Source organism: Vitis vinifera, chromosome 1, assembly GCF_030704535.1.
Source record: "Vitis vinifera cultivar Pinot Noir 40024 chromosome 1, ASM3070453v1".
Lineage (NCBI taxonomy): Eukaryota > Viridiplantae > Streptophyta > Magnoliopsida > Vitales > Vitaceae > Vitis > Vitis vinifera.
In genome coordinates, this window is record NC_081805.1 from 25,608,535 (window position 1) to 25,633,120 (window position 24,586).

At 33.6% G+C, this 24,586-nt stretch overlaps 3 protein-coding genes across 3 annotated transcripts; 1 reads left to right on the forward strand and 2 right to left on the reverse strand.

The window, feature by feature from the left end:
• The first annotated feature begins 2,521 nt into the window (after window positions 1-2,521).
• LOC100264256 (65-kDa microtubule-associated protein 8) lies at window positions 2,522-7,314 on the forward strand. The gene is made up of 11 exons (XM_002271743.5): window positions 2,522-2,896; window positions 2,998-3,201; window positions 3,740-3,997; window positions 4,099-4,311; window positions 4,620-4,775; window positions 4,864-5,023; window positions 5,115-5,266; window positions 5,353-5,440; window positions 5,808-5,881; window positions 6,393-6,467; window positions 6,675-7,314. The coding sequence occupies exons 1-11, from the start codon at window positions 2,813-2,815 to the stop codon at window positions 6,996-6,998; spliced, it is 1,788 nt and encodes a 595-aa protein (XP_002271779.2). The 5' UTR covers window positions 2,522-2,812; the 3' UTR covers window positions 6,999-7,314.
• A 2,720-nt stretch (window positions 7,315-10,034) lies between these two features.
• On the reverse strand, window positions 10,035-14,003 carry LOC104880571 (uncharacterized). Its single transcript, XM_059734700.1, has 5 exons — window positions 13,783-14,003; window positions 12,801-13,049; window positions 11,462-11,540; window positions 10,731-10,803; window positions 10,035-10,650 (listed from the first exon to the last, which is right to left on the reverse strand). Exons 2-5 carry the CDS (start codon window positions 12,855-12,857, stop codon window positions 10,422-10,424), a joined length of 438 nt encoding a protein of 145 aa, XP_059590683.1. The 5' UTR covers window positions 12,858-13,049; window positions 13,783-14,003; the 3' UTR covers window positions 10,035-10,421.
• Window positions 14,004-16,828: 2,825 nt separating this feature from the next.
• On the reverse strand, window positions 16,829-17,749 carry LOC100247115 (uncharacterized). Its single transcript, XM_002271680.4, has 2 exons — window positions 17,208-17,749; window positions 16,829-17,080 (listed from the first exon to the last, which is right to left on the reverse strand). The coding sequence occupies exon 1, from the start codon at window positions 17,699-17,701 to the stop codon at window positions 17,279-17,281; it is 423 nt and encodes a 140-aa protein (XP_002271716.1). The 5' UTR covers window positions 17,702-17,749; the 3' UTR covers window positions 16,829-17,080; window positions 17,208-17,278.
• Window positions 17,750-24,586: the final 6,837 nt, after the last annotated feature.

A 24,586-nucleotide genomic window follows, 5' to 3' on the forward strand; every position in this document is an offset into this window, starting at 1 on the left:
TGGCAGTTGTATGGATATATATACTACAGTAGCTCTGTAGAATTAGTAGTCTTCCACTTGAAACAGTGTCTGCAGCCTCCTCTCTTGCTTGTGTAAAAAATTGAACGTAGCAACTCAAATAAAATGCTAGTCCTTGTTGATCTATATATATATAGGAACCCTGGGGGATATGGAAATGCCTCGAATACTCTTACTAAAGATAAACCAAAGCTTCTACCTTAATTGAAATAAAGATTTACAAAGGGCTTTAAGCAACCTTTGAAGCTTTCAGAGTATTTAATTAGATCTCTTAAATATGGATTCACAGATATGTATATTCATATTTTAGAAAGGTGAAATCTTAAAACAAGTTTATTTTTAATAATTTGGAGAAGTAGGTCTTTAAATACAATTTAGAGATTGATCGCTTGAAGAAATATATATATATATATATAAACAAATGGCTTCTTATAGAAGCTCTATTTTGACTTATATAAAAAATTCTTTTATGTTTAATAAAATTTTTGTAATATTAATATTACTCTTTAAAAATTGTAACTTTGGTTTCATCTTCAGCTTCTAGCTAAATGGAGAAAGATTTAGAGTCTAATACATAACTTATACAAATGGCAGTGAAGGAAAGAGTGATATGTTCAAACTTGAGTAACAGGACAAGAAGAAAAATGAGAAGAACCATAGCATGGTCATATAGGATGGCAAATGGGTGAGTTAGTCTCAGTCTCAATTATTTACATTTATGTTACACTTATAATTTATAAATATTATAAATTTTATAATTTATTTTTATGAAACCGTAATTTTTATTTTATATGTATTAAAAAAAGAAAAAAAAATTATTATTATTTTTATTTAAGTATCTATGTAATTGGGATATATTGAGACAAGTTAAGGAAATACTTGAATCTAACTTGGGTTTGAAAAAAAAAATATTCAAACTTATTCCTATCTTATTTATACTTCTCTCTAGCACATTCTATTATGGGTAGGGTAGAACAACACTTCACGAATATAAGAGGAAAAAAATGAAATAGAATAAAAATAATAATTATTATTATTTAAGCATCTATGTAATTGGGATATATTGAGACAACTTAAGACAATACTTGAATCCATTGGGTTTGGAATTCAATTTATTCCTATCTTATTTATACTTCTCTCAAACACATTCTATTATGGGTAAGGTAGAACAACACTTCTATATTAGAGATATTAGCATGTAAGTTTTATTTAAAAAAAAGGTTATATATATAATAAAATTATTATTATTATTTAATTAAATATCTACATAATCGCCACAAAATACCATGTAGATTGAAAAATGATAAACTCTCACTGATTGAGTTTAAATAGCACACCGAATGGATCATTCAATGGAAAGCCAAAGGCGAAGACTTAACACCTAAAGGTTGGGTGAGAGAAAGCGCCCTATGTTGATACCTAATGTACACCACCACCTATTGAAATGGATTAATAAACATTGCTTTTCTATTACTTGTAGCAGCATTGCTTCCTTTTGTTCACCATGAATAATTCAATATTGAGAAACAAGGTCTTGTGGGTCATCTCCAACAGCGCCAAAAAGGCAATGTAATCTAGTTTTCAAAAAAAATAAATAAATTTCTCAACACATCTTATTAAGGGTAAGGTTGTCTTTAGTTTTTCATAAAGTGATATTAAAGTAATCCTGGGAGTATACGGGGAACTACTGTTTTCCGATGGCAGGGCCACAGAGCATTTTCCAATCTCACTTTCCCTTTTCTCACTCTAAATTTTGCTTTAAAGTATGCAACAACTCAGAGCTTTCAATAATTACCTCTTTATGCCATGATTTGGTCATTGACAGTCATATGGTATCTCTCACCTTCATCCATTTCCCAACCCCACATTCTCTATCACACAGCCTTCACTTGTAAGGGGTCCATCACAGGAAAAAGACAGCTCAGTCCCCTATTAAATTACTATTTAAAAGGTGAAAAAGGTGGACTGTTTTGTTGAAGAAGATGAAGTGTTAAATCCTAAATCATGTGACAATGATGCCTTGACAAAATCCCAGAATCGAATCATCATCTTTATATTAAGCATAATACATCAGGAAATATTGAGTATGTGCAATCATAAATTCAAAGGAGAGATCAATATGATCAGTTTAATCATCATTAATCAGAAATTGCAAAGTTCCCATCAATCATACAATCAGACAGCCATAGCCTAAGACAAAAGTGCTGCAAATTTTGAAGGAAAATTGGTAGGAAAAATAGAAGGAAAATTTTAATAATCAGCAGTAATTATTCAAAATCAAGATTCAGCAATCATGTAAGCATGGATTGCCTGCATTTGGGACACTGAATCCAAGCCCAGTTTTTTTGCTTTATGCATACATTGCTTAGGTATCAAGTTCCTGCTACAAAGGGCACATAGATGAACTCAAAAATGATGGAAAAGTGAGTATTATCCTCCCGAGCAAGGAACCGTAGCTTTACCAATCAATGGAGAGAGAGACATTTTTGTTACTATTTTCAAATTCAAATAAAATGGGGAGGGAAAGAGAGGAAACTATAAAGGATCAAAATGGCTGATTCTTGAACCCAAAGCTTCAATATCACCTACTTCCTGCCAACCTTATCTTTTAAGCAAAACCTTAATCTGAAGCTCTCACCCCACCACAATGATTCTCACTCAATCTCTCTCCCTCCCCCACACTGACTAATCCCTTCCCACTTTCCTCTCAATCTTTAATTGTTAATCGATGGACTTCTCTCACTAGGTGTTAAACTTTCTCTCTGAGCTCCTCCCATTTCAGAGGAACTATCAGATGGGGTCAATCCAAACACCCATCACAATGCGAAGCTCCGCAATACTAGAAAGTTCTTGCGGCTACTTGCTTCAAGAATTGCAGGCAAGTCTCTGCAATAAGTATTGGTTATGAAATAGTTTTAATGTTTTGGTTTCATAATTTGCCCTATTGATTCTCAATCTATTTTCCTTCTGCAAAAACAGATGATCTGGGATGAAGTAGGAGAAGATCAGTATGAAAGAGAGAAGGTTCTACTAGATCTAGAACAGGAGTGTCTCGAAGTTTATCGACGAAAAGTTGATAGTGCAAATATTTCAAGAGCACGCCTGCATCAGGAGTTGGCAGAGTCTGAGGCTGAATTTACTCATCTTCTTTTGTCCCTCGGAGAACGGTCTCTTCCTGGACGGGTACTCTTATTTTTCACTCTTCCCAGTCACAAAGAAGATAACCAGAAACCATAAATTAGAATGCACATACTTAGTGATAAAGGTGATCAGGAACATAGGAAAAATTCAGGTTTCCAGAATGATTCAGCACTCAATAAACTAGAAAAATATTGTGAAAAAAAGTAGTTTAGTTGAGAAAATGCCTTTAGAAGGATTATTGCAGAGTTATTTGGTTGCTCCTACTGTGTTTTGAATAAATATGTTCATAGACTGAAGCTTTTAGAAGGATCATTTTGTACACATGACAAATTACACTTTCCAAACTAATAAAATTCCTATATATTTTGGTCTGGTTTTGGTCAATATTGATCTAATCTCCTTAGGTTTCTGCTGACAATTCTAGAGAAATAGCCCATTAGATGGGGTGTGATAATTTGGCCAATGTGTCCTAAGCAAGGACGGTTTATTATTACATGGAGAGAGTAACTCATTTTGACACTATTAGTCACTATCCACATGTACTCACCGAGGCTAACCATGGATATTATGTCCACAACAGCCAGAAAAAATGGCAGGAACACTGAAGGAGCAGCTAGATTCAATCACCCCAGTTCTACGTGAGATGCAGCTGAGGAAGGAAGAAAGGATGAACCAGTTTCGAGCTGTACAAGGGCAGATTCAGAAAATTTCTGCAGAAATTGCAGGTCAATCAGAGTATGATGACTCATCGTCAACTGTCATAGTGAATGAAAACGATCTTTCACTGAAGAAACTTGAGGAGTACCAAATTGAGCTACAAAGGCTACACAAGGAGAAGGTATTTTAACAATGAACCAATAATCGTTTGTGGGATACGAATTTGGTACAAGTCAAATTGATAAGCTCTAATTTTATGTTTCTCTTTTGTTGATCATGAAGAGTGACAGGCTCCAGAGAGTGGAAAAATACATAAGTACAGTTCAAAACCTGTCTACAACATTGGGGATGGATTCATCTGTGATCATCACAAAGGTTCATCCAAGCTTGAATGAATTGTGTGGAATATCTAAAAACATAAGTGACAGTATTCTGGCTAAACTCAACAGCACCGTGGAGTCTCTTGAGGAAGAAAAGAAAACACGGCTTGAGAAGGTGAAACTTACTTATGCTGTTGTTCTTTCCTTTGCATTGGAGCCTGGTCTTATTCAAGGGTAGGACCTAGCACCTGTGCTGCAGCAAAACATGCTTATTTAAATACTGCCTTCATGAGGAGTGGCTGTGAAACCATGCAAATACACAATTACATATAATTTAGAATATGAATTCAAAGCAAATCTAGTGCACAGCAGAGAACACAAATGAATTGCTTCAACTTGTCTTTTTTTAAATATGAAGCTCATTAATCAAATCAAGCATGAGAAAGATAAATGTGGTTCTCAATGAATTTTGACCTTTTGCAGCTTCACCATCTCGGTAAAGCATTGACAAACTTGTGGAATCTTATGGACACACCCTATGAAGACAGGCAGTTATTTTCTCATGTTACCAAATTATTATCTGTCTCATCAGCAGAAATATCTAATCCTGGAAGCCTCACCCTCGATACAATAAAGCAGGTCAGTGTCCGTATCATATAAGACACCCAAAACTTAAAAGGCATCAAAATCACAACTAGGATTTAATGGTATTTCAAATTGTTACAAGGCTGAGGCTGAAGTGGAGAGACTGGATCACCTAAAAGCAAGCAAGATGAAAGAGCTTTTCCTTAAGAAACAAATTGAGCTTGAGGAAATATGCAATAGATCACACATGGAGATACCTTCACAGTCAGAGATGGACAACATAATGAACCTTATTAACTCTGGTAAGATCAAGTTTTTTTTTCAAATAAAAATTATGATGTTGCTCTTCTCTACAACTATGCTAGCTCACAACCTGACTCAAATGTGCGAAAGGGGAGATTGACCACGCTGATCTCCTCATGAGCATGGATGAACAGATATCAAGAGCTAGAGAAGAAGCTTCTAGCAGGAAGACAATAATGGAGAAGGTGGAAAAGTGGATGTTAGCACGTGATGAGGAGCGCTGGTTGGAAGAATACATGAGAGTTAGTTTCTACCCATTGATTGACATGATATGTTGGCTCCAACTTCTGCATCTGCTTAATTTTTTCTATTAAATTCTTGTTTTCAGGATGAGAACCGATATTCAGTTAGCAGAGGTGCTCACAGGAACCTAAAACGTGCAGAACGAGCACGGATTACAGTTAACAAACTCCCTGGTGAGTTCCTTAGTCTTATAATTCAAACCCAACATAAAGTTAGATGCCAAGAGGGAATTGCATTCACATAACCTAAATGTGCAGAAACAATCCAAATTACAATTTTGGGCTTAAAAAATGAAATATGTAATTGGCAAGAAGATTTGGCAACAATTTCCCTAATCAGAATCAGTGAAATCATATGAGAAGACTATTAGTTTACACAGAACCTGAGGCATTGTACCCCAAGGCTATGTCAGAAGTCAACTCCCTGAATTTCAAAACATATATGGTTCCAGGACACCAATGATTATAACCAATTATAAACGCACACGCAGACATGTTTGTATGCATACATGTATGGTTTCATCCAATGGTTTAAATGCAGCTCTAGTGGATCTGTTGATAGCCAAGACTAAGAGTTGGGAAGAAGAAAGAACAAAGGTTTTCTTGTATGATGAGGTAAGATATTCTATTTCTTGTAAGTACGTCTTTGAGATGATATTCTTTCATATAATTATATTCTGGAACCCAGAGCACCTTAGAATGTCTGAACCACCTAACTATTCTAATATGGACTTCAAAACTGACATCAACAAAGAATGTACATATTGAAAATTGTTTTATAGGAACCTACTTTAAAACTTTTTTCCTCATCATGTTCTTGGAATAAGTAGATCCAGTTCATTCCTTGCACCAGGAAGTAACAATATCTTAGTTTACTCGAATCCTGTCACAAATTATTACTTATCTAACTGATAAGTGAAGGAACGATCCAAACATAATATTTGCTTCATCTAGAAAGCTCATCAAGTCTAACATGCAGGTTTTCTGTTCTGGAAATGTTATGTAGTTATCAATTTTTCTAAAATTGTCAGGCAAATGCAAATTATATATGGTCAAGCAATCTGCAATTCTACCCTGATAAACCAAATTTGATCTTACATGGGAAATGATAGCTTTCATTATCCAGGTGCCTCTGCTAGCAATGTTAGAAGAGTACAATTTGTCAAGGCAGGAAAGAGAAGAAGAGAAGCAAAGACAAAGGGTTAGTATCAAGTGACACTGCAAAACACAGTAGTTCTGATATTTGTGAAGAACATGCAGAGATCACATTCTTTCTTGATCTATTTATATTTCTCTCCTATTGCTTTTGTAATGTTAGTATTTTACCCACATGAAAAATTAAATCCACCTTCCACAATTACCTCTTTATTCTTACGAAATATGTGATGAGGTGGCTTCTCCTCCACAGGAGAAGAAGAAAGTGCAAAGCCAAGTGGTAGTTGAACAAGAAAATTTGTTTGGGTCCAGGCCAAGCACCAGCAGTCGCCGCCTTTCAAACATGAGCTTGAATGGAGGTTTTAGCACCGCTACTGCTTTAAATAGAAGGCTCTCCCTGGGTATCCAGCAGTTGGGTTCAAACAGCATCAACTCACCAACTCAAGGCTTATCCTTCATAAAGGAAGGAAAGAAGGCTCAGGGACAAAAGATGTCTGTTCGACTGAGCCTTGTTTCTCATCCTAGAGAAGAAACAGCTTCAGTGGTCCCAACATTTTCAGGCCCCTTATCCCCATGAATTTTGACTCAAATTACAGGGTCTTCACGTACATGAGAAGTGGGAAGCTTCTCCTATGGAGCAATAGTACAGATCCTGTACAACAATAACATGATTAATGTCAGTTTTTACATCTGTATTTGAGAAAAATTACATAATTATGTCCTGCCTTCATAACAGGGCCTCAGCCAAAAACCTCAAGAGCTTTGTGTTTGAAAAGTGAATAAAATATTTCTAGGATCATTGTTTTCTGATGACATAGGAGTACATTGTGCAATTACCTGTACCAAATAACTTCATGTTTGGACTTTTAAGGTATAATAAAGCATGTTTTTTACTCTCTCTCTCAATAAAATATCTACAAGATCAATGTCTTCTGACTACATAAGTGTAAACTGTGCAATTACCAGTTCCAAAGAACTTGATGTAATGTTTTTACTCTCCCCTGCTCTCTCTCTCTCTCTCTGTCTTGAGGGAGAAAGGGGCCCGAAACTCTCGCTCTCCTTTTCTCTCTCTTCGGAAAGAGGCCATAAGGGCCCTGAAACTCTCCTACTCTCTCTCTTTCTCTCTTACAAATGGGGGAATCAGTAGCAATAGTGTAAAGCTTGGGCCTTGAAGTCTCCCCCTAGGTCCCACGGTGGAACAAATGTGCTCCTTGGGGTCACAGCCCCAAAAGGAATTAGAGGGTGCGTGACCTAAGGAGAGATGGTAAATAAAAGTAAACCAAGTAGGTTACATTTCTCTCACGGTTGAAAAGGGAACAAGTGTGCTTTGCATTTGGGAGGGTATGTGACCTAAGAGAGATTCTCTCTCTCTCTCTCTCACACACACACACACACACAAAGAATTATGAAAGTTAATTTAATGAATGTATTAACTTAAATATTTAATGGGTTATTCTACATTTGGTCCATTCAGCAAGATAAATATATTTAGGGTCCACTTGGTAATTTTGGTAAAAGCACATTTAATGCTTTGGCCTATGGACATAAAACAATAAATGTTTGTGATAAAAATTTTGGGAATGTGCTACATATCAAGAAAGTGATTTTTGAAAAAAGAATCTACTAAGAGTCGGTTTTGCAATAATTCTAGAAAGCGTTTATAACCTTTCTAGTACTTGAAAATAATTTTTTTGATAAACGCTTCATAGAATCACTACCAAACGAATTCTAATTGTTAGTCCAAGAATCACTCCGAGTGATTCTCTAGATTTTTTTTTAAAACTGTATCAAATGCCTAATTTTTTTAAAAGGAAAGTGTTTCCAAGCATTAGAAAGCACCTATCATGCTCCTAGAATTACTCCCAAACAAGCTCTTAGTATAAAAACATATTGTTTTTAAGAGAATTGACTATATCATGGTAGCTGCAAGAAAGGAAGAGAGCTCTTAAAGCACTAAATAAGGAGAAAGAATCAACTTCTTTTGGCAATTCCTATAGAAATTAATTGAACATAGTTGAACAAAAGCAAGCAATAAATTGGTAAAACAGTAACAGATAACAATATGATAAAATGGGAACTTCAGGGAATTAAAGGAGGGTAGTAATAAATGTATTTTTAGACACTTAATTGTTAACACATACTGTTACTATAAACAATACTATCTGTGCCATTTTACTTACCTGGTCTTCAGAGTCGTCCTGTCTGACAAGTTCCAAACATGTCTTCAAAGGATTTAATTCAGCTTTCAAATGGCCGATAACTCATATCCTTACTCTAGTGCTGAAGCACAGTGCAGAGCACTGGCACCAACTTTCCCACCAGCCCTTTGGAGAGAGCAGCTCATCAAGATTGGTCCACCCTTTTTGGAACTCACAAAAATAAAAAAGCATTACTTATCTAAAATGATATGTATCAAGTGAACATCACAATACCAATGATTAATACTCTTCTTCTATACGATGATATATTTTTCATTCTTTGTCTCTAACATAACTGGCTAATAGCTATTATTTATTCTATTACATTAATACTGATGGAATGATTAGATGTTTTTGTTAAAACCAAGTGATAGAAATAGAAATTGAAACTGCAAAAAAAGTGACAATGTGTAGCTTTAACTATACTGAGAAATAAGAGTACAAAAGAGAGGAGATATTTCCTGTTAAAATAGCGCACTGTAACACTTGCAAGGACGATCAACTCCACTTCCAAAATATTATAAAAGCTATGTTATAATTCTAACAACAGTAATCTATGAGGCATTCAATTTCCAAAGAACTCTTCGAGATTCATATCAACCGACTATTTCCAAAGGGCCCCACTCTCTTGAACACTTTACAGCATTGGATAACCACCAAGAACCTCTGTCCATTTTATAAGATAAGAACTACCAGCGTACCACCTTCCAAAATGAAGTTGAAAAACCCAAATTATATGCTTCTCTCAAACCTGTCAGTAGGGTCCTGATTCCACCTAAACAACATTTCCTTCATTGAAACGTTTGAGAAAGCAAAAATTACTACCTTCATGATTCCTTGCTCATCCTCCTATCCCCATTGTACTGGGAGAGCAGTCATCAAAGTTAAGGCTTTAGGTTCAGGAGAAGATCACAACCTCAAAGGGAAGGATGATGGCTGCAGCCACCTATTTCTCACTACAGGATTAGGCAAATATCTTTGGCATTGATGCCTAAATAGATGCATAACAAGGATCTTCTCAACCAGAGCTGGCTCAGATCTTCAAAGATTCCACTGTTTCTCCCACTCATGAACATATGCCCCACAACAATTATTTATTTCTATAATCACAATCCTCCATTGCAGTCAGTTGCTGAAAATAAGAGTTCACCAAGGGATGTCCCTTGGACAGGTCCCATTAATGCCTAATGCCCATCATATCAAAAAAGTTGTATCAAATTTTGGTAATCTCAATGTATAAATGAGCTGTCACAATATACAATACTCATGATCAATATGAAAACGCAAGAGAGTGTATAGAGCTTTGGATATCATTTTTTACCCTTTTTGGAATACTTCTCTCATATTAACCTTCTTATGAGCTATGGTCCATAAGATGGTTATCTTTCAAAACCAAGAATATAGCTTACACCAAGGGAAAAAAGGATAAAAATTAAACCCAAAGAGGTTTCAGTACCAAGCTGGTGTGTCACTACAAGATATTTGAAATATAAAATGGTTGAGAAAACACAAAAAAACTCTTTTCTGCCACAGTATACTAAGATAACTGACAAAATAGAGAAAGCATCACATGTCAGGCACCTTCTATAAGGAAAAGCTGCCTAACAAGAAGCTAATTCTGGAAATAAGCAAACTGAGTTTTCCAACCATACCAAGATAATAGACAAAATGGTTTGACTGACTTAATCCTACAGAAGTGTCTCACAAATACCACCAGGCAGGAAGAGCTGGCCACCCTTGATGCTGTAGAAGATGACCATGAAGCCATCAAGGAGACAGAACTCTTACCATGCCTTTTGAGTCTAATGATTATCCAACCCTATATCTTGATTGGTAGCAGCACCTTTGTCTGGAGCACCCCCAGACATAAAGCTGGTTCTTCCTTCCTCATCATCCAGGTCAGATGATTTATCATGTTTGATATTTTCAGCCATTTTTCCATGTGAGGATGACAAACTAAAATCCTCCGAGCCCTTAGCTTGCTTAGATTTAGAGAGGACTATGGACAGGCGGCTCTCCAACTCTGTTAAACTGAAACACATCAAATCAGCATTGATTTGCAACCACATATAACATTTTTAATAAGTGAAGAGAAAATAGATCACACTTACAGTAAGAATTTGCGAAAAGCTTCATTTCGTCTTGCTAAGTTATTGTCCCTTGGTATATTGCTTGAAGAGACACCTGCAAGAAAAGCCATAAGGCTTAAATGCTGTACAGAACACAGCACAACTAAAGTGAATATATCCATATCTTGTCATCACAATCTTGTTTTAGTGACATCATGGTTACATGATCTTTAGCATCTTGATATATGATATAGAACACAACAGACCACAATTCTCAGAAATTATGTAGCTCTGCTGAGTACTAGAGAAGCTTTAATCTATCTATCTATTTTGCAAAAAGAGAATATTATTATATCACATGGTCAGTTCATTAAAAAATTACATTCTATATAGCCTCAAAGCAGCAATTTTAGCCTTTGTTTCCTTGCATGTGAAAACACTTATTTGTGTCAAATTGTCCAGTCATTTAGCATTTCAACCTCTGAGGTTGTCATGTTGCCAAATGCAGCACACAAGGCATTATGAAACAATGACATCATAGTACTGTCTCTATTCAACAGATTATGGCAATAGCATCTAATTTGAGGGGAAACAATCAAGGCTGTCAGTAACCTGACATGCAAGATGTTAAGAAAACAAAAGGTAAATAAGCAAATAAATATGCAACATGTAGTGAATAAAACTAGAAGAAAAAGCAAGGTGTTTTTCACATATTAGTTGAATAGAAGTCATAGAGTAAAGCAATTTTCCATTGAATAAAACAATGAAAGTACCTTGAGGTGGAACAGGCAGTTTTTTGGGCCCATTGTCATTAACTTTCATTGGAGAAGTTACATTGGGATGGTGCACACCCTAATCATAAAAATTAGTATCACATATTATTGACCGTGGAAGAAATAATAGACACAGATCATTCAAGTGAAATTCATATTGCAATGTCAGTAACAACCTACAGTCATACTAGAGAAGAGGTCCCCCTGCCCATTTCAGCACAGATTTGCACTAGAAATCCATATTCAAGCGCATATTACTAAAAGATGAAAGAATGAAGAAAACTGGTTTCCAGTGGCAGGTTTCAAGGTCGAGATACCAAAAGGAAATTACAGCAGTATATCATACATAGATAGATGGTACATGGAGAAGAATTGTAAGGGATAAGTATGAAAGAATAAAGGGATTGAATCTTAAAGAAGATTGGGACCCTTTTGAGGTATGGGAGTGCCTATATGATAATGTCATTATGGGGGTTTCCATATATTATCCCCAAGGCAATCTTGATAGGGCGGCCTCTTTGTGGCATCTATGGATAAGGAGCCCAGCATTTTGACAGCCCTGTGCACGTTCAGGAACAACAGTTGCCTCTTAAATTACATATTGTTGTCAACTGTGCACTGCAGGCTCATGAGTCAGTTTTCTTTTGTCACATGTTTCCCTTACTATAAGCATGCACATTTGTGGACTAACAAATTCCTAGGTCACATGTAGTCCTCGTATTGGTCTATCTAATCTGTGTTATATCAAGTTTGTCTTCCCATTTTGGGGCTGTAATGCAAGAAATTCACTCTCTACAAATTAAAATGTGTTATATTACTCCATACTCCATACTTATTACACTCATCAATTATCTTGTGAAAATCTAAGAACACTTTTTTTCCACTTGAGCCATCCCTTGGCAAACTGAACGCCTAGATTCATTCATTATATTGCAATTGATAAAGATGAATACAAAATCTGAATAGCATCGTGATGAAGCTAATAAGAATAATGACCAAGTCAAACTAGCAAATTATAGGAAATATCCAAGTTTGTTCGCGGGACAAGTAAGAAGTTGGTAGTAATCATCCAAATTTGCTCAAGTAAGAATTCTTTTTGTGTTTTTCTCTTTTTATCAAAACTCAGGTATTCTATTATGTCTTTGAATCCCATCTCTATCACAGTCTTTATGCTTTGCAGTCAGGAACAGAAATCAATTTTCTGTCACTAAAATCCATCAATTTTCCAGTTGCAGCTAGGTCTGAGGATGATGCAGCCTTGTGAACACCTTCAATGCAATTACACCATAACAGAAGCTTGGATGAGAAACATGATGAAATGTAAGGCAATTGATTGTACCTTCCCCTTCCCTTGCCTCTTTAGAATTCTATTGTGGCATTTTTGGATGTAATGCATCAAGTGACAACGAGAATATCTTGAATACAGATCTTCTTTAACTTCAGGGTTCTTACACAGCCAATCCGAAATTTCAGTGGATTTAACCACCTCTCTCTTATTCAATTTCTCTAACCAGGCATGAACAGGCCTCCATTGTGTAGAACATTTTGAATTAGTTTGTGGAGGGTTAATTTGATTCTCTTCCTTTTCCTGCCATATCAAAAGAAAAGTAAAAAAGCATATATTCAAAGCAAAAAATGAAAAAAAAAAAAAAAATCCCTACCCTGTTGTCTCAGCATTCTAACAATCTTAATGACCATAAATAAAATCCAAAATGAAGGGAATTACGCCAGAAAAACCCAATGAAGAAAAAAATGTTCAAAGATTAAACAAATCTCGAGCCATTTGGATATATAATACAAAATTTTGGTGGAAATTTGATCAAGTTCAATCAAGTAACTAGAAGTTTGAAAATGAAAATAAAATTTGAGCACATCAGATTGATATGGTTCAAACACTGAAAAACTATGGCAAACCAATAACCGTAATTACACCCATTATCTTTGAAACTTAAGACCCGAATCGAAATCCATAGTGGAATTGAAGAAATAAGTGAGTTCAATTTTTAAAACTGCTTGTCTTTTTATTTGAAGTAACACATCTTAAGAAGCACTTGAATAGAGTTTTCGAAAACATGTTTCCAAACAAGTGTTCCCTAAAATTTTCATTTCATGTTTTCGAAAATAGAAAACAGCTCTCCCTTCTACTATCAAATAGTGTTGCTGATTGTTTTGGAGTTTTCTTTTTCTCATATCGCTCTATTTCTACAATGCCATCATTGGAAGCAGAACCAAGAAAACTTCTATTGGAATAATTAACCTAATTTCATAAATGAATAATCAGAGACAAAGCGAGATCCAAAAATAAAATATGACCATTGAACCTGGTTGCGTGGATGTAGAACAGCAAGAGAACGAACAGTTCGAGAAGTATATCAATGTTGTTCCATCCATTTAAAGCCTTCTTATCGTTTTCCATTCTAGAATGTTGGAATCAATTGGAATAAGTTCTCTCTGTTTTTTCTTCTCCTTTCTGGTGTTTTCTACTCTGTTTGGTTCGCGGTAAAGGAGGTGAGAAAAGAAACGAGAATATGTTGTAGGCTTGGAGCAGCTGAAAAGCTCCTCTGGAACTATTCCTACTTGTTTTTTCTTTTTCTTTTCTTTTTTTAAATAAAAGAAAATCAAATAAAATTTATTTTAAAAAAAAGGGAAGGAAAATTAATAGTTTGGAATTATTTTTTCTTCTTTCTTTCACTATTCTCTTTTAATTTCCCCCTAAATTCTTAATAATTTATTATCAATAATAGTTGAATTCTAAGTTTTAGACTCTGAGGGCATTGTGTGCAAACAAAATTATTAAATACAAATAAAGAAATAAATTTAAAAATAGAGAGAGAAATATAAATAAATAAATACTTATGATATATAATTATTATAAAGAACTACAAATATTTTGAATTTTTACATAAAAACTTAGAGAAATATAAATAAATAAATTTAAAAATAGAGAGAGAGATTCAACACAAAAAGAATTAAAATATCAGTTATTTGATTCATATAATTATCGTGTTATTATAACACTACAAATCACCCACTTACCACACTAAAAATACTGTTTATGATTTTTGTATCTCTTTTTTTTTTTTTTTTAATTCTAGTTTCTTAACCTATATTAAAGTAAAATGATTATATTTTATCGAAAAATCGGTGTAATAAGCTAGAGTATTAGCAAAAGTAAAATCAATTGATTAGAAGAAAGAACCGAAGAAAATATGGTGAGAAAAATAATAAAAATTCATAGAGTAAATGAATTGAAATAAACTAGGTTAAAGAAATACACAATGAAACAAAATCAAATTAAAAACAATATACTGATTAAACGGAGAGAAGTTTTACCATCGAATAAAGATTTCTTCGAACTAGAATGAGGAAGAAATGTGAAATTTAGGTTTCTTTTAAAGGCAAGATATCAACATCATAATCTCCATCTATAAAGATGAGATTTTTATTAGTTATCAAAAATATCTTATTACATACAAAATAAGGAGAAATAAAAAGGGGTGTTATCAAGGCCGATGACAAATCTAAAATATATATCGGAGTTGTATCTTCATCGGTTAGGGTTCTATGTGTATTGGGAGAGCCATTTTACCCTTACTCATTTTAGCCAATTATTGAATTAATATAATAACTCATTTACCCTAGGATTGATGGGCTATACAAATGTAACATCATTAATTTTGTTGACATTTTGTTGCTAAAAGATAGAGTAATTTTTAAATTAATCATATATAAATAATATTTAACACAATAAATTACTGTCATAAATGGCAAGAGCATTACGTGTGCATGTGTGTAATTTATGTATTGTCTTTTATACAATTGGGCAAGCTCCGTGCGTGCGAGCAAATTTACAACTTTTGCATTATCTCTTTATAATTTGATAAATTTTTTTAAATAAAATTGCTATTGTTTTAGAGGCATGATAATGAAAATTTGTATTATTTAATTGTTAAATATAATATATAATAATTTAAAAAATTCACTTAGTATTAAAATTTATCCTATGATTATAGACTTCTAATTGATTTATCTCCCTTGAGTTTATCATTGTCATAAAAGATTTGTTACTTACAAACAAATAAGGTAAAGGTTGAAATTAAAATAAAAAATTCAAAGCTTATAAACACTCCATAATTACAAATGAATCATGTTGTGCAAAAAAGAAAAAAAAATGTTTTGAGAAAAATGACTAATTTGTTACTTTTTATTTAGTGTATGATAAAAGCATTTACCGATTATAAAATCCATTCCTTGCAAAATGTTGAATGATAATGATATTTTTAACTAAACAAAGTTTGAAGTATAAAAATATAAAAGGAAAAAAAATAGATTTAAATTTAATAAATTATTTTTATTTGTTATTTTAAATTCATCTCATTTATTTTAACTCTTCAACGTAAAGATTAAATAATTTGAAAATATATAAATTTCAAACTAATTTTAATTATATTTATTTTTTTATAGTACAACCAAACATAAAAAAATAATTTCCTTTAATATTTTTTTTCTTTTTTTTAGCATTTTTTAAGAATCGGACATAACTTTAACACCATGTTGTAACTAAAGAAGTTGTGATTGCACTAGGTAATGCCCATTTTGATATCAAGGAATATTAACTTAAAATTTCTACAAATCAAGTATATAATTTTCCTAAAAGTCAATATAGAAACAAAGTAAGATGGGAAGACTACCAAAAAAGAAAAGAAAAAAATCTTCCAAGGGATCCTGAGGCAGAGTAATGACAAATAATTCCTTCTTCCATGGCTTCTTTCAAAACGTTTACAATATTAGCCTTAGGTACTTAGAAACCCTAGATTTTTGGGTGGAGTTGTACTACTACTAACTACTAAGAGATCACTTCATATGAAAAAAACAGGATTTTGGAATTTGAAGAATAATTTTCTAGAGGAACAGAGTCTAGGGTTCTTGAACATCCACCAAGGGAGAGCTAGAGCAGCTTTCTACAATAAGCAAAAATATTACATGGGCATTGTCCTCACAATTTGTTAGGTTTCTAAGTAGCCTCAGAACAAAGTGAATATTCAACGTACCTTTCAAGGCTTGAAATAGTGCAGCAACACCCTCAGAGTCCTTTACAGAAGAAAACCTCTTATCTAATGAATTGCACTTGATTTTTCCCATTAAAAAGTAAAATTTAATCAACAAAGTAACATCAGATTATGAAGATGAAGTTAGAAAATACAAAGTTTCTAACAGTCCTTATAAAAGGAGATTACTTGCAAGTAATGCGTATGAGACAATTTCTGAGGCATGTTTGGATGTCGAATCAAAATTGAATGTTGTTACCTTCTTTTATGTAGCAACATTAGAATGAGATCTGTTGTATTATCAAGAAGGCAACTAAAAAATGGGAAACATAACTGCATTTGATGGCAATAGATCAATTTCAATTTTGTCAACAACAACTTAATAGAAGCCTTTGGAAACAGAATCAAATCAATTGAAAGCATGTAACACTCTTCTATCGAGATCCCACTGTGTTTCCATATACTCGCAAGCTTCATCTCTTTCCAATTAATTGATTATTTCTGGTGCTGGTTTAAAACTCAGAGCAACTGGCTTCAGAAGTGAAGTAAACTTCAATCTCCCCGTGTTTTTCTACAGAATTTAATAATTTATAGATCATCAACTCCAGAGTACAAAAGCAACTCTTGATTTATTTGTTTGTTGCCATATCCAAACGCATCGTTTTGATGTTACTATGTAAAAATGGAGATTAACGTACAGATTAGAGGTGCCAAAAGCACAAAATGCGGCGTTTCGGTTTTGCTCGTCCCCTCCACACGACCTCAACAGCTAGGAATCGTTGACCTCAGATGGCTTTTCCTTTTCCGGCTTACGAAAGAAATCGTCGATCCGGCGAGTTCCCGCCGGGAGTGGTTTCTCAGCGGCTGGCTGAGGACGAATCCGATCTGCCGGTGGCCGATCCGACGGCTGGGAAGGCACCGGTAGCGAGTCAAGGAGGAAATCCCTAGTAGGCCGGTGCTTCTTGGCCGCGATTCTCAAGTGCTCGAGCTTCACCGTCCTTCGCTTCTTCTGAATCGCGATTTCTGCGGATTGCTCGGCTAGGAATCGAAGGAAGAGTTCCGTGGAACACGAGATGAGGAAGAGAGCTTCTGAGTTCACCTTGTTAATGTCCCTGTCCAGCTTCACCAGTTTCTTGACTCGGCCGAGTGGCAACTCGGGCATAATAGCCTCCGATTTCTCTTCTTCAGCCATTGATTCTAGAAGTGAAGAATTGGGACTATAAGAAAAGTTCCGCTAGGGTTTTTATTTTTTATTTTTTTTGGCGGGAAAGTTTCAATTTGGGGTTTGGAATGGACGAGAGAGGCCCATATAAAGATATTCATTTACTCTGTTTTAATAGTAGGTTAAGAGGAGTTTTGAACATTCGTGAGGATATTTCAGTCTTTTCACATTTCACTGCCAATATGTGGCGCCAAGTGGACGAGTTTAGGATTGAGCACAATGATCGAGAGGACTCGTTTGAATTCAAGATTACACAGAGCTGACATTTCAAGAATTTGCCAATTTTGGGCGGGATTTCAAGAATTATTCAAAACCTTAGAAAAATCAATAATGATTAAGTTGATATATCATATAAGCCTCAACGGTACACTTTCAATGGGGGCTATCCAAATAGCATTGTTGAGAAATTTCGGCTTTGTTTGGGAAGATTTCAAATGCAATTATTAAAAAATAGTTTTTTAAAACAATTCTTTCATGTTTTTTAGATCAAAAATGTATTTCGAAATTTGGAATAAGCTTAGCATGTTTTCTATATTTCTAATATTTCTTAAAAATAACTTTTACATGTAATCTTTTATTTTTAATCATTATCTATATTTATAAAATTATTTTTTAAAATAATTCCTAGAAAATCATTCAAATATATTTTTTTTAAATACTTTGTTTTGAAAATAATTGTCAAAAAATTGTTTTGTGAACAATTGCCAACTAAATTTATGTTTATATATTTTTTGTTTTCAAAAAATAAATCGTTCTAATGAAAACAATTCTCAAACATAACTTTAGAAAACATCTTTAACATAAGAAGACTTCTAATGAGAAGAACTCAAATGCAACACTATGACTTTAAAAGGTCAATTTTATAGTGTTTAAGGCCGTCATAACAAGCCTAATTTTTAAGTTTGTTGTTAACGTCTTACAAAATTCATTTTAATGTGTTTTGTAAGATTTTTGCATAATTAAGACATGTGCATTTCCATCACTTCATGGAGAAATGAGTACCTAAGTGGAGACATTATTACTAATAGCGCACTTCATTCTGAGTATGACCCCAAATAGCACACTAGGTAAAGCCTATTGTAAATAGTGCACCTTGGGAGCACCAATCCAGTGCACTTGAGAAAGCGCACCTTTTAGTAGTGGTTCAGATTGCCTACTTAGGAGTCTAATCTACACTGTGCATTTGTATAACGCATTGAAAAGACTTCACTCAGATTACACACTTCTTAAGTGCACTCAAGAGAATAGCACACTTCCCTTAGGCCCTTCAACAATTGCACATTGTTTGTGTGCTAAGAAGGAAGCACACCACACTACCCTATCTTGTACTATACTTACAAAGTGCATCCCAACAACCATAAGTGCACTATTTTTCACCAATAAGCCAAGCACACCTCACAACCCTAGGTGTACAATTTTCCTTCAGTAACATAGTGCACTTCCCTAATTCATATGTGAACTTTATTTTCCTCCATCAATGAAGCGCACCTTAGATAACTTCTACCTCAATGCATTGACTTGATCGTTCCACCTTGCCCTAATACCTCACCTTTTAGTCATCAATGATGAAAATATCGATAATCATGAATATATTGGTACTTCGATTGTACAAATATATCGGAGATATATTCGATAAGTGGAGACATTATTACTAATAGTGCACTTCATTCTGAGTATGACCCTAAATAGCACACTAGGTAAAGCCCATTGTACATAGCGCACCTTGGGAGCACTAATCCAGCGCATTTGAGAAAGCGCACCTATTAGTAGTGGTTTAGATTGCCTACTTAGGAGCCTAATCTACATTGTACATTTGTATAACGCATTGAAGAGACTTCACTCAAATTACGCACTTCTTAAGTGCCCTTAAGAAAATAGCACACTTCCCTTAGGCGCTTCAACAATTGCACATTATTTACGTATGCTAAGAAGGAAGCACACCACACTACCCTATCTTGTACTATACTTACAAAGTGCATCCCAACAACCATAAGTGCACTATTTTTCGCCAATAAGCCAAGCACACCTCACAACCCTAGGTGCACAATTTTCCTTCAGTAACATAGTGCACTTCCCCAATTCATATGTGAACTTTACTTTCCTCCATCAATGAAGCGCACCTTAGATAACTTCTACCTCAATGTATTGACTTGATCGTTCCACCTTGCCCTAATGCCTCACCTTTTAGTCATCAAGGATGAAAATATCGGTAATCATGGATATATCGGTACTTCGATTTTACAAATATATCGGATATATTGGATATATCGGCAAATATTTTAATGCAAAATATCGGTAAGTCTAAAATTAATCAAATTCATGGAAATATTAAGAAAAATTCTAAAAATGATATAATAAATAATAATAAACATTTTAAAGATGTTTTATAAAAATGATATATGCATATGATATAATTAATTATATTTGATAATAATATCTTATGCGTTGATAAAAAAAAAATGAATTTTATAAGTTTATATTTATTATTAAATTACATCAAATATTATTTGATAATAATATTGTGATATTTGATTATGATATATTTAATTTTAAAATATATTTAATATTAAAATTATGATTCATTTTAATTTAATTATATTAAATGATATAAAAAAATAATTATATATGAATAAATTTTTTAATATTTATATTTTTTATATTTAATTAGTATATCAATTATATAAAAAAATTATTAAGAAAATTATCACAATAATTTTTTATATTTTTAGTGATCAATTAAATGAAATTTAAAAATAAAAGAATTAGAATTAATTTGTTTATTAAAATATTTTTTTATATTTTGTTTTTATGAAGGATTTACTGTTTTAGTATATGTTTATTTTGGTGCATATAATATAATGAGGAAGTAATGTAGCCCATTGGTGAGCTCAAGCTGGGTTTTCTTGTTTTGGCCTAGGTTTTGAGGGTTTCACTGTGCTTTGATCAAGCCAGCAACGTTGACTAGACCTTTGACCACAGCGAAAAATCAATCGATAAAAACCCGATAAATCGCTGAAAAATAAGTGAAAATTGTTGAATTCGTGGAAATATCGCCCCACCAAAATATCTTCTCAATATTTCTATTGATGGCTGCCGATTAGGGATATATTGACGATATATCCCGAAAATTTCAACCATGCTAGTCATTACGCACTTGTCAAGGTTGCACAACAATTAATGCCCCTAAAGTTTTGATTAATCCATCCACATCTGTTGTCATGCTAAAAAGAAAGAAAGTGGGATCATCCACTCCATGTGAACATCTCATGACTGATGGTTGCACTAACACACTTAAATTGCCAACATAAACAAGAGGCGTAGCTAAATAAGAATAACTTTAGAGCAATAGAGATGAGAGAATTTTTTGTCTATAACTATGATAATTATGACTAAATTGCTTAATCTTTTAAGGTTTCACCGTACTTTGACCGAGCTAGCAACGTTGACTAGACCTTTGACCACGTTGACCATAGCGAAAAATCAATAAAATCGCCGATAAATTGGTAAAAACCCGATAAATCACTGAAAAATTAGCGAAAATTTGCTGAATTCATGGAAATATTGCCCCACCGAAATATCTTCTTAATATTTCTATCGGTGGCTGCTGATCGAGGATATATCAATGATATATCCTGAAATTTTCAACCATGCTAGTCATTATGCACTTGTCAAGGTTGCACAACAATTAATGCCCCTAAAGTTTTGATTAATCCATCCACATTTGTTGTTGTACTAAAAAGAAAGAAAGTGGGATCATCCACTCCATGTGAACATCTCATGATGGATGGTTGCACTAGCACACTTAAATAAGCAACATAAACAAAAGATGTAGCTAAATAGGGATAACTTTGGAGCAATAGAGATGAGAGAAATTTTTGTTTATAACTACGATAATTATGACTAAACAAGTAGAGGTGGATGATAGAGAAATAAGTTAGATTATTGTTAGGAATATGAGTAGACTAGTTATGTTCTTGTATTTCCTCTTTGTCATCTTTCCTAGTTTAATTTAATGAATCTTTCTTTTTAGCTTTATGTTTTAATTTTTGTTTATGTGTTTTCTTTTTAGTTGTGTGTTTTTCTTTTTGTGTTCACTACTCTAATGGGTGAAGGGAGTTGAGATCCTCATATCTCAGTTCAATTTACCGTTGGTTTAGCTGTGAATGGTTGAAAAGGACCTAACTTAGGTCGATGGTTACAATGACCATAATAAGTAACCATGAGGAGAAAAGGCTATTGTCTCGCTGGTTGTGAAGGTCACAAATCATGCAACCTTAGCCTTATGCCTATGCTTCACCACAATAGGTCTCATAAACTAAACACAAACCTTTTGACATAAAGAGAAATCCACTTTAATCATTTGATTATAGGAACCCAAAATGGAGTAATTAGATCAAGCTAATATTTTGTTAAGGCAATTAATACTCATGTCAACTGGAACCCCTTTGGTATAAACCCTTGGTTAGTCCTAAAACCACAAGCACAGGTTCAGAACCGTATTGGTGAGTTAGGTTAAGATAAGGAATTTAAGTGAATGTCTACTTTTGGAGTTTGTTTTCCTTTAATTTTTCTGTTTCTAAGTTCCCTCTCTCTCTCAATTTTTTTTTTTTTAAATGTTCACTTCCAATCAATACTCATCCACCAAAAAACTTGTAACTTTAAAATATTTAATCCAAAGTTCCTTGTGGAGATGACCTAACGACTATAAAGTTGTAAGTATTTTTATTTTTTTTTAACTCAAGAGCTAAGAATTTCAACGATTTATCTTGTTTAATTTTCTCTTGTAAAACTTCTTCGTTAAATTTATTTTCAGATTTTGGTTTAAACTAGAGAAAAACCTAATGAAACCAACTTCCAAAACCAAGTTGAATGGATTGACTACTTTATATGGTGATTTTTACAACTCAAATGCAAAGTTAATATAATTTTTAGTGCCTTAGAGAAGACAAATCCAAGATATATTGTAGTTTGAAAACAATTCCCTAACTATATGCAAAATGATGAGATACAATAGCGAGTTTTTTAAGCATTTCATCCATTTATACAAAATTTCAAGTATTGTAGCCCTATAATGAGTATTGTTGGTACACATCCACACGATAAGTATAAGGGAACTTTAATGATTATCATGATTCACCAATGGGAATAACAAGATATTCCCACTTTCTTTTAGATTAATATAAGGTGAAAATGTTGATAGTTGGAGTGATTTTTGGAATGCATTAAGAAATGAAGTAAATCTTATGAAAGACTCTATCTAAGCTATAAGCATATAAAGACACAATTCAAGGATAAAATCCTTAAAAACCTTATATGTAGAGAAAGCCTAAATTATGTACCAACTCCAGTTAAGAAAACCTAGAAATAAAATTATTGTGACTTTTGTAGTATTTGGGTATCGTCCTCAAAGACTAACCTATGAATGTCATCAAACTAAATATAACTATTTTGCTTATTATCTGATACCTTAAATTAAAAATGTATAAAAATTGCTTTGAATGGATTTGGATTTTCTAAGATAAACATATTTAAATTCTAGAATAATTATTGATTTTTAATTCAAATAATTAAGATTAGGGGATTCCACAATCTAACTTTGAGTTTAGGGCCTTAGGCGAAATATTTGTTTTAAATTAATCTTACAACATTCAAAATGCACAGTCCAACAAGATCAAAGTGGAGTGGTCTATAAATATCACTATTGGTGCACCAAGAAAATAGTTTCTATTAGACTATGGTTAGTAAAATAAATTTATCCCTCATGTTTCAATTTATTTTACAAATCATTGTTATGTCTATTTGTTAGAGTTGCTTTAAATATTTTGGGAGATTCATCAAATTGTTATTGATATTTTACACATTATTCAAGAGGACCATCATACTCCTCCAATAGTTAAGTCATCTATATCATCAAGGTTACCCTAGAGACTCCACCTACATCAACACTACTACTAGGTTGTATCTGTTCGAGGTCAAGGGATAGGTAATGGGCAACTCGATTGATGTTGGCCACCTAAGCATTCACCAAAGACCACTTTTGCTTTAGCCACACATATACATCAATTACTCCACCAGCACCCTTTTCACCTCCATCATAGTCATCCATTCTAGCCCACATACAAGTATACAACCACCTCAAGTATCTACGTTGTCATCCCCACTCCTACCCAAGCTATCTATACCAGGCCCTCCTCCCCAAACAAATACACCCATACATGCCCCTTCAACCCCATCAGAGTCATCTGTATCAGTTTGTGTATCAAAATCTATTATATAAGTAACATGAAAAACAATTGAATAAAAAATTTAACCAAGGTGTTAAAGGTTATATTTAATAATAAAAAAAGGTTAAATCTTTTATCCAAAAAAAATGTTAGGTGTAGAATAAGGATTAAAAATTTATTGAAAGATATTTTTATATTTCTTGTTTTTGAAGGCTATTGTCTCGCTAGTTGTGAAGGTCGCAAATCAAGCAACCTTAGCCTCATGCCTATGCTTCACCATTATAGGTCTCATATACTAAACACAAACCTTTTGACATAAGGAGGAATCTACTTTAATCATTTGATTATAAGCACCCAAAAAGGAGTAATTAGATTGAGTTGATATTTTGTTAAGGCAGTTAATACTCATGTCAACCGGAACCCCATTGGCATAAACCCTTGGCTGGTCCTAAAGGCACAAGCACATGTTCAAAGTTGTATTGGTAAGTTAGGTTGGGAAAAGGAATTTAAGTGAATGTCTACTTTTGGAGTTTTTTTTTCCTTTAATTTTCCGGTTTCTAAGTTTCCTCTCTTTCTCAATTTTTATTTTTATTTCTAAATGTTCACTTCCAATCAGCACTCATACACCAAA

Coding starts and splice junctions, on each gene's coding strand:
- LOC100247115 (XM_002271680.4), bottom strand. CDS start 17,701: ATGGCTGAAGAAGAGAAATCGGAGGCTATTATGCCCGAGTTGCCACTC.
- LOC104880571 (XM_059734700.1), bottom strand. CDS start 12,857: ATGCATTACATCCAAAAATGCCACAATAGAATTCTAAAGAGGCAAGGG. Junction 10,804..11,461: donor ACTGCCTGTTCCACCTCAAG/GTACTTTCATTG, acceptor CTTTTCTTGCAG/GTGTCTCTTCAAGCAATATA. Junction 10,651..10,730: donor GCTTTTCGCAAATTCTTACT/GTAAGTGTGATC, acceptor GATGTGTTTCAG/TTTAACAGAGTTGGAGAGCC.
- LOC100264256 (XM_002271743.5), top strand. CDS start 2,813: ATGGGGTCAATCCAAACACCCATCACAATGCGAAGCTCCGCAATACTA. Junction 3,998..4,098: donor AAAGGCTACACAAGGAGAAG/GTATTTTAACAA, acceptor TTGATCATGAAG/AGTGACAGGCTCCAGAGAGT. Junction 6,468..6,674: donor AAGAGAAGCAAAGACAAAGG/GTTAGTATCAAG, acceptor TCTCCTCCACAG/GAGAAGAAGAAAGTGCAAAG.